Source organism: Bidens hawaiensis, unplaced genomic scaffold (genome assembly GCF_021521415.1).
Source record: "Bidens hawaiensis isolate Kalapana, Puna unplaced genomic scaffold, B.hawaiensis_p1.1 tig00080090_1, whole genome shotgun sequence".
NCBI lineage: Eukaryota > Viridiplantae > Streptophyta > Magnoliopsida > Asterales > Asteraceae > Bidens > Bidens hawaiensis.
In genome coordinates, this window is record NW_027503647.1 from 19,614 (window position 1) to 30,218 (window position 10,605).

The following is a 10,605-nucleotide window of genomic DNA, read 5'->3' on the forward strand; positions in this document are numbered from 1 at the left end:
GTATGCACGCACACATACTTTCATAATAATCTAAGGTATCCTTACCTTACCGCAAAAACATTAGTTTTTATTATGTTTTATGGATCACGAGCTTAACTTGGATCCCGTTGTTTCAAATCTCCTTAAAGATTGTCTCATATGAGACAACCACTTTAAGTTGTTGAATGCGAGCGTTCCGGTCGCCATCCTAATTTTCGGTGTTGAAACAATAGAACCACGGTGGTTCGTGGACTAGTGTTTTGACATGACGTTGTATTCCGATTTATTATATTTGTTACAATCGTTATTTGAGTCGAAAACATGAAAAAGACGCGGTGGTACGTGCACATGTTTAGACTCTAACATGGTATTTTTGTAAAAAGGTTTTTAGTGTCAGAATATCAAGTCATGGTGGTTAATGCGCGATTTTTCCGCCTTTAAATCTTAAGACATTATTTACATATTTCAAAGATTTAAACAATTTTTCCGTTTTACCTTGTCATATAAATTCTAGTCACAAAATTCTCATTTATATAATTTTATTTGATGTTATGATTCATTCTAACATGTTTTGATTTCACATGGTAAAGTTTTTATACCAATTTTCTCATTTTGATTTCACACCGCGATTTTATTACAAATTTCGTTTATTATCATATATTCAATATAAGTCAAAAAATATATATATATATTTTGAACTATTCATAATGATTTTTATTATGTCGTCCCTTGTTCATTAAGAATATTTATAAACCCAATTTCTATCATATAAATTTGGAAAATTGGATTTTAATAATCCCTATTAAATGGTATTGGCCGATAATAATCCCTATTCGTTTTATCGCCACTTGCGGTCCCAAATTCAAAAAAATTGGCCCCCAATGGGGTCCCCGTTAAAAATGACTTAACGACGTTATAGTTTTTTCTGAATTTTAAACCAATGTTTTAGGGCTTTTGATCGTTAGGATGATACGAGTCGATTGGTGTAAAACTGAGTTTGAAATAGTGCTTCAAAATAACGAAACAATGCTTCAATTCGGGTGTATGAACTTACACTTAACCAAAATCGAGTCATTTTGATCATTGTTTCGAGCTAAGTTTTACACCAATCAACTCGTATCCTCATAACGATCAAAAGCCCTAAAACATTGGTTTGAAATTCAGAAAAAACTATAACGCCGTTAAGTCATTTTTAACGAGGGACCATTGGGGGCCAACTTTTTTGAATTTGGGACCGCCAGTGGCGATAAAACGAATAGGGATTATTATCGGCCAATACCATTTAATAGGGATTATTAAAATCAAATTTTTCTATAAATTTTATCATATTAAAAATGTTTTTATGATAAATTTTACCTTAAATTTTCAAGTGAAGTCCCATTATATAAAAAATCTTAAATTGTCTTTAAAGTTTTCATACAAGATTTCATAAATATTTTATTTTTATAACGATCCCGTTCATTTTGAAACTATCATTTCACAATATCGGTTATTTAAATTTTCACGACGTTTTAAATTTCGCTATATTATATAATACACATAGTAGAATTCTCTTTATTCAAATTTTTTCTCATAACAACTTTCATCATGCATCTTTGGTTCATTATAAATTTTCACCAATAAAATTTGCATCTTACGATTCAACTCGTTTTAAATTTCTTATGGTAGTTTCGCCTTGATTTTTCAAGAAATTCACAAACTTATAGCTTGTAATTTTTTTGAAACCCTCACGCAAAACTTCATAGATATTTTATGTTAAAAAATCATGTATGTCGATTTCTCGATTCACAATGCTGGTCATTTTAGCTTACCGTGATATTTTCGTTATACGTTATTAAATAACGAACTTGGTAAAATTTTCCACATGGTAACCAAATATCTCAATGAATGGTAATGGTTCATTCCATTACATCGTCCATTCCATTCCTTTGCTCATTCTATTCCATTACCCCATATCAAACAGACCCCAAATATGTTGAAGCAATGAGAAAATATTTGATTGAATATGGGGATGACAAGTCAAATGTCTTAGCTATGACTATGACTAAGGATCAATTACATGAGAAAACAAAGTTAATAAGGGGTAGAGCAAAACATGATATGAAAAAATTCACAGCATCACGATATAGTCCAAGGCTCAATCTAAAAATTAAAATTAATCCAATAAGTTAAGATCAACAGGTTAACCCAATATAACCAGACTAGTTCTAATTTAATAAATTAAAATTTAAAACGATAAAGACGCAGATTATTATAAGAGTTAAACGAGCCTCCTAAATCGTTCTAGATCAACAAGTCAACCCAATATAACACTAAAATTACCAACAACCTGTTGGATTGGGTAATAGCTAGACTGGTTCAACCATTCAGAAGGATTTTAACTATTTTCCTATTTGCATTAACTTTCTCAATTATCAAAAGTTTCACAAATATAAGGGGATTAATATCTACACAGTCAGGATATATACAAAAGACTAACTATAGTTTGATGTTTGATTTTAAATAACATGATTGAACTATGTAAGGCCCCGTTTTGTTTATTAGTCCTTTGTATTTACTTGATCTATTCATGATGTATGATAGTTAGCTTGTCGGTTTGTTTATTGTATGTTTGAGCCCGAGACCATGTAAATAAAACCCATTGGGCCGTTAATAATAAAAGACAAGCATGGTATGGCCTGCACTATAAATAGTGCAAGCATACACATGCATACTAACCTTTTGCAGAAACAACAATCGTATCCTCTCACCTACTGAAGAAACACGGATTTGATCCCCTTAAAATGTCTTAGATCCAAGGAGTCCACAGGATATGGTACGAACAATTACTAACAACAATACGAGTCTGATCTCCCAAGTCCAATGACAGAAACCTGCAAAACAGACACCGTGAGCTCGTTACGAGAAGGACAAGAGGGGGGGGGGGGGTTTCCCGTAACCACCCTCCGGCGTGAGAATAAGTACTATTTCGGTGAAGATAAAGTACTTAGAGTATTTAGAGTTGATAGTTGAGAGTGAATGAATACCTCATGAAGATTGTGAAGTTATTTATAGCCGAAGGATGTGGGAATATAATTGGCCCAACTGTCCCTTTCCAGAAGATGCTCTCGTAACCGTTTAGACACGTGTCCTCCCGTGATACGTTGAGCTATACGGCCCATGTGCATGGTTGTAACAACCTGGGCACATGTCTTCCTATAATAGGACGGGATAAACCTGACCATGTGCACGGTTATAACAACCTGGCCACGTGTCCTTCTCCTATTGGCTGGAGAATCACGTGCTCTCCAAGAAAGGATCTTGGTAAATCTTCTAGAAAGAAATTGGTTAATTACAGCTGTCCTATGACATTGCCTTCTGGCCATCTTTGCGGGTGAAACTACTACCCTGCGGATGAATTTTAAGGGCGTCTGGATGCTCCCGCACATAGCCTCTAGGATGTATCATTGTTCTTCCTTTGTTATTGAGTCATGCGGGTGATCTATATATCCCGCGATGGTATAACAGGAGTTTCCTTCTGACCCGCGGGTAATACTTAAGGGTATTTGGGTCTTTTTGGTGCCCTATATCTATACCTACTCTCCTCTCCCTCTCAACCTTTCTACTCTTCGGATAATAACCCAACACCACAAGATCCGAGATCTTGGGTAACCACTAGTGATTTCCGCTAGCTAGTGGTCCAGATTAATCTAAGAACACTAGTTGTTTGTTGTTTGATCCGTGTTTTAGGACCTACAAACAAAATATTAAAGAATTCAAAATTAAAAATTAAAACTTTAATGCATGACAAAGAAACGTAAACCACCAAATTTGTAAGTCATAGGTAGAAACAAAAACACATTCAACATAACATGTACGTTCCTCTAACTAAAGACTAACATATAGGAATGCATCTTTCAATAACCAAACCCACATGCTGAAGACATGCGCCCAATCATCATTTCAGTCCAAGAAGCAACCACCTTAAGCTGCTCATTATTAGACTCAAGACATTCTCCCATAAACTTTTTACAAAATAGCAAATCTTTTAACAAAATCTCGTGTGAACAAAGTGCATCGGCAAGATCTCCCAACGCGGCTACTGCTACAATCACCACACTCTCATCCCTACACACAAAATATATATATCTTCTATACAAGTTCTACGAAAAAACCCATACATGTTAGCATCCTCAACAACAAGTTCTATAAACTTTAACAGATGTGAAGCATGAGGCAACATAATCTCAGCCTTAGAACCCTTGAGCCCTTGTAAAATACCCGAATACGCTTCAAAGATGCTTCTTTTTAACTGATTACCAAACTCCATCATCTCTTCACGAGAACGATCTATCTGTTCACACACTTTAACAGTTGTGTGCATCATTTGCATTGTATTCTCAACATACTCTTCAAAATGCTCACCAATCGCAAGCGCCACGGCACCAACGCATAAGAAAATTGAAGGCTTAACAGACCGATGCAAATCGAAACTAGCAAGATCCTTAATTAGAAGCTTCATGATGTTATCACAATATGGTAGTATTTTGTCACCCAAAGCTCGACATATGTCACCAACTACACCAACCGAGACTGAACAAACTTGAGATTCGTTAACGTGTTTAAGGCCCATTTGTAAATATTTGTAAAACATGAACATGTATTTTATAAACTCGGGCCGATGGCACAATCAAGAGCACCAACGGCGAGCATTGCTTCTCTGTGTACGGTTGAGCTGCTAGTAAAAACCTTGAAAAATATACTCCAGATTTCATCTGCTTCATCAAGTATAATGGGCTTGGTTACATCATGACTCCCAAATTTCAGAATAATTACTTGCATGACACCACAAAGCAAAGATAGCAAATGTCCTGTATTATCTGATGAAGGACTCAGAAGGTCGATTGTCCGTTCTAGTTGGGACATGGTAGCTGTGAGAAGTGAAGCTATTATATCAACTGATTCTTCAAGGTCACAACATCTAACCACCTCAATCAAGGTTTCATAAGCAACACATCTTAACCTTGTATCATTAGCACAGGTTCTCTTAAGCGAACTAATAATAGCTTAAAGGTTCTGTGTGAAAACACACGAGCCGCCGTACCTTTGAGCAAGAGAATAAATGGCCCCACACACCTTCTCGGGAGAATCGTCGATACTTCCTAGAAGAACCAACATAACCTTTACCATGTTATCATCTGAAATCAAAGGTAAATCAGTGTCATGACTGTGTAGCAGCAGCTTAAAGATACGACCGAGTGTCCACTTGGTGGTGCCTTTCACTTGACTGTTTTTATCCTGCATGACTTCAAGAACTGATCCAAACGCATACACGAACAGCTTCTTCTGCCCCAGCTGTTTCACAAACAGCTTTCATAATATCGTTCCTGTCCTGCTCGTTTTTAAACTTGGTCTGTGCAAAACCAATTGCACTGTTCAACGCAGTAGTTGCTGCAAGACAGACCGAGTTTGGTTCGCTTACATTCATCCCTCGAACCACAGCAGTGAGGACATCGTTAGCCTCATTTTGCGCAAGATCATTGTGAGATATCTCTTCACACACATACCCAAGTGCAATTAAAGTTTCCTGCTTTAATGACGCTGTTTTATCTTGTTGCGTCATGTTTTTAAATAAAGAAGGAATAAGTTAAGGCCATTCTTTTCCCGGGAATTTCAATGGAAGCAATTTTGGCAATGACTAGTGCGGCTGCTGCTTCAGAACGAGATTAACCGAGAGTTTCTAACAGCGCGCAGGCGTTTGACTTGGGATCGATATGTATGGTGCATCACTTGAGAGCCACCTATTCACCAAACGGTTCTTGAGCACAATACCAGCCAATCTACAGGAATATTTATCATCATGATCACATGAGAGCACAAGAACGCCATCTGCCTTGGTTCGGACCTCGGTGTCAGCAGATAGAGCAGATTCTAGAATATGGGTAATCTCCTCATCGTCGTCCATTTTTGTTTCCTAGTCAACGTTTGACTTGGGATCGATACGTCCATTTTTGCGTTTTCTTTTTTCTCAGGCCTCGCTATTTTTGCACCTCGCGTATAGGCCCCAGGTGAGGCCTTTGCACCCTGAGCGTGCCTAGTGCTTTTGATAACTATCTATCTTTTGTGAGTTGACTTACCTAATATGTTTGATACTGTGGCATAGAGCCATGCATCATTCCAAGGTTATGTTTCTTGGTATAATTTTTGGCCTGATAATCAAATATTCATGGCATGAGCTATTCAGAGTTGACACTTGTGGAAACGCTTACTTTTTTTTCTTTGAACGACCAATGTTGACACACCTAAATTTATGTAGTTGACACTATAGTAATGGTTGAAGTTTTAAATCATGCTTTTAGTAACTTAATCTTCTCATTATGGACATTCAAATGAATCTTCATACGGATGTTCATTCGTGAAATTAAACTTCTTACTACTCACTTGCACGTAAAGCATTGTTAAATTAATCATAAATTCACATGCACAAAAACACGGGTTGTTTTATAAAAAGCTAAGTTTTTATGCAAGATGCCCATAATGTCTTAGATAAATAATCTAATTGACATCTTAATCATCAAATATCGTTTTCGATTAGGTTATATATACGATATCCTATAGAAATGTAATGGGTAAAGGTTATGATTTTAACCTTTAAATTCATGGTTGTCAGTTGTCACAATAAAGATTAGAAAATAGTAAGTAGCTAACTTGTGATTGTAGCTGAAGTTGTAATTAGAGTACACTACCTGATATGCAATGAAGTTATGAAATTGTTGATCAGTACTTCTCCCTATCTCAGTTGTTCCTTTTTGTACAAGGAACTCTAACAAAAGTTATTACAAACCAGGGTTTTCTCTTGATTTATTGCATGTGAATCCAACATTCACAAAAGAGGAATGGATATAAAAAGTGAGAGACTTCAATTTGAAAAAAAAAAAAACCTATGGGTCCTTCATGAACGAGTGAAAAGTATTATACATCAGAAGTATTTGTGATGTGCATCTTTAAGAACTCCAACTCCATCTCCAAACTAGTCCTCTTTCTCTTCTCATTCTCCAACTCCAATCTTAGCTTCTCAATCACTTGCATTAACTGCTCTTCTTTGCCACCACCACCACCGCTACCACCTGTACTTTCGGCTCCGACAATCGCAAGCATATATATCACCTTCTCTCTTTGAGAATCTAAACTCTTTTTCAATGTCATCAAACTCCCCATCACAATATCCTTATCAACACCAATGTAAACTTCTACACCACCATTTGTCACATTACCGTGCGAATTTACTTTGTTTACACTCAACTTCCCTTCGTTTTCGGACACTACACTTTCACCTGCAAATGCAATATCTTTCACAGCGTCATCTTCTCCACAACTTGTGTTCGTCGATGGACCTACATGAAAAAGATAATATTCATTTGTATACCATTAATAATAGTAACGTGATGGCAGTTAATATCTACTTGTTATAGGGGTCGTATAACTTCTGACACTATACACCACCGTCATATCAATTAGTTACAGTAAGGTTATATGGGTTGTATAACTGTATAAGGCTCATATAACCTTAATTAATTCATATAACAACTCCTATAAAACTTTATTTTTTCTATACAGACCGTCGTATAAGCTTATACAATTCGTACAGTATGTGCATGTTATAAGGTCCGTCTAACCTATCAGTGGTGTGCGGCTAGTATGTCAGTAACGTGCATATAATTAACAAGACCGTAGAATAATTCATACCACTGATTGAGTCCACAACAGGAAACACAGAACCATGCTTGTCAGCATCCAAACTAAAGTTCCATCCACTAATCCTCCTATGTTTCTTCACATTCCTCCCAATTAAACACTCTTCGTCTTCATTATCATCATCATCATCCTCTTCTTCTTCCCCATGTCCTCTACTCATCGATCTGGTTTTTTGAAACCCAAACTCCACAGAAGGCAATCCATTAAGCAAGTTCTTCACAAGAAAATCACAGCCTTTACAGTTCTTAAAAAAATAATGCTTCAAGAGCTTCTGTGCACTAGGCCTCTTAGAAGGATCCTGTTCAAGGCACAATCCCACCATCTCCTTAAAGTACTTTGAAAACCTTGATTTCTTGTTTCCTTTTTCTTCTTCTTTCTGGTACTCCGAATACCGCAACCCTCTTGTGATCTTCATTACAAAAGACTCCGAAAACGGAAGGTGGGACAATGGAGGCCTCCCCTGTGCTAATTCTAGCGCGGTTATCCCAAACGACCATATGTCAGCTTTGTAGCTATACCCGTTATGTGAATGTATAACTTCAGGTGCCATCCAGTAAGGCGTGCCCGTGATCTCATTAAGATTAAGACAACGAGAACTCGATTCGTAAACCGACGCCGACACTCCGAAATCTGCTAACTTGATTGATCCATTCGAGTCCATCAGAATATTACCCGCTTTTATATCTCTATGAAGATGGCCTTGGTCATGAAGATAACATAAACCCATAAGTGTTTCCTTAAGTATTATTGAAATACAACTCTCTGAAATGCCATTAGGGAAAGACGATGCCATGATTGATTGGAGAGAACCCGCGGACATGAACGGCATCACCACCCACAGACGACGGCCCACTGTGAACGAGCAGTGGGCTTTCAGAACATTAGGGTGAGATAAAAGAGACATTGTCTTGGCTTCACGCCGGATACTGTCAAAATCACCGGTGGTTGATCGGTCTAGATCAATGGATTTGATGGCAACCACGGTAGAGGTGGTGGTGCATAAGGCTTTGTAGACAATGGCACTGCATCCTCTACCGATTTCATGCAGGATATGGTAACTATTAGGGTGGAGTGGGTAGGGTACTGATCTTTTGGTTTTTGGATCGTGTTCATCGTCGTTCGCCATTCGTCGAGTAATGTGAGCTTGTTTTTTGATAGATGTGGGATTTAATTTGTAAAGAAAAAGTGTGGAGTTGGAGCAGTTTTCTTGTGAGTCTTTTAAGTTAAAGACTGGTTGCTTGATAGTGAGTGAGCTAGTGGGCAGTGAGGTGATGCATGTGATTATGCAACTGTTTTTTTGCAAAGGTGACAATAAATATGCATACATTTAATTAAGTTATAAAGAATGTTTTCTAGCTGCGACACATAAATAAAGAACTCATCAGAAGATTATTCGAGGGCTAGAGCCTTGGGACCCTTCCACGCTCAAGTCAATAATTTATACTGAGAAGCATATAAGTAATATATAACGTGTAAGTAAAGATAACGGATATGAGACAATAGATAGGAGAGAGAGTTGGGTGTGTAATTATAATAAATGCTTTAAAATTATTTAATTACAAGTAATTTTGCTCGCACAGCGAAACGAGTTAAGTGCATTACATGTTTGAAAAACTAGAGTGCATTGTTGTGAGTATCCGCCAAGACACTGCAAAAAAATTGGCCTAAGGCAACCTTTATTTCACAAAAAAAGCTGTATTAGGTGAAGTTGCATTAGATCTAGTGCAACCTTTTTGTTAGATAACGCAACTGTTTCTTTCAATTGCAACACTTTTAAAGGGTTGCATTTGAAAGAAACAGTTGCATTATCTAATAAAAAGGTTGCATTAGATCTAATGCAACTTCACTTAATGCAGCTTTTTTTGTGAAATAAAAGTTGCCTAAGACCAATTTTTTTGTAGTGAGAAGTTGGTTGGTATCAGTTCGATGTGTTACAATACAAGTATTGTGACAAAATTTCAGTACCAAAGGTGAATGGACCAAAAAGTAAAGATGTAAGGTAAAAGTTTTTTTACCAAAGTTGATGAGCAAAAAAGTAAATATGTAATACATACGTTGAGGGGCCAAAAAATATCATGTGTAAAACTTGTACGGCAATTCAAAAGCTTTCATGCGTTACAATTAGCACGCGGCGGGAAGTCAGTCGGTATCGGTTCAATTCGTAATGACAAAAGTTACATAACAAAAATTTCATTAACAAAATTTAGTAGCCAATATAAATATATATATATATATATATATATATATATATATATATATATATATATATATATATATATATATATATATATATATATATATATATATATCAGAAACATGGAAACACAAAAGTTGATAGGAAAAAATGTAAACATGTGAAACTTAAATTTGAGAGGCTAAAATCATATATATGTGAAACTTGAAGTTAAGGTCAAAAATATATATATATATGCGAGACAAAACTTTTAGAAATTAATATGGTTCTATATACAGAAAATGATATTAAAATCAAAAGTTAAATGTGAATTTTTTGTAACTACCTATGTTAAAATAGAGATGCTATGCATAGATATAGACGTAAAAAGCTAATTGGTTTCTATAACAAATAATTAAGGGATGTGTTATTCGTACACTCTTTACAGGGTGTATATATAGATATGGTGTGTGTTAAGAGGGTGTGTGAATAACCAAAAAGGATGTATGAATAATCATTTCCATAATTAAACTTGTGAAATAACAAATTTTGTACGATAAGCCATTAGCGTATTTCATCTTCTCTCTCTATATATATGTATAACAAACATTTTGTACGATAAGCTATTAGGGTATTTCATCCTCTCTCTCTTTATATATATATATATATATATATATATATATATATATATATATATATATATATAAACGTAGTCATGA

At 35.9% G+C, this 10,605-nt stretch overlaps 1 protein-coding gene and 1 pseudogene across 1 annotated transcript; both read right to left on the reverse strand.

The window, feature by feature from the left end:
• Window positions 1–4,132: 4,132 nt before the first annotated feature.
• On the reverse strand, window positions 4,133–5,923 carry LOC143607170 (importin subunit beta-1 pseudogene; annotated as a pseudogene).
• Window positions 5,924–6,641: 718 nt separating this feature from the next.
• Window positions 6,642–9,039, reverse strand: LOC143607167 (serine/threonine-protein kinase BLUS1-like). The gene is made up of 2 exons (XM_077082709.1): window positions 7,705–9,039; window positions 6,642–7,352 (listed from the first exon to the last, which is right to left on the reverse strand). Exons 1-2 carry the CDS (start codon window positions 8,837–8,839, stop codon window positions 6,931–6,933), a joined length of 1,557 nt encoding a protein of 518 aa, XP_076938824.1. The 5' UTR covers window positions 8,840–9,039; the 3' UTR covers window positions 6,642–6,930.
• Window positions 9,040–10,605: the final 1,566 nt, after the last annotated feature.

Bases quoted from the DNA above. Each gene is read 5' to 3' on its own strand.
- LOC143607167 (XM_077082709.1), bottom strand. From the start codon at position 8,839: ATGGCGAACGACGATGAACACGATCCAAAAACCAAAAGATCAGTACCC. The intron at 7,353-7,704 runs GTATGAATTATT...TTTTTCATGTAG, and splicing joins TGTTGTGGACTCAATCAGTG to GTCCATCGACGAACACAAGT.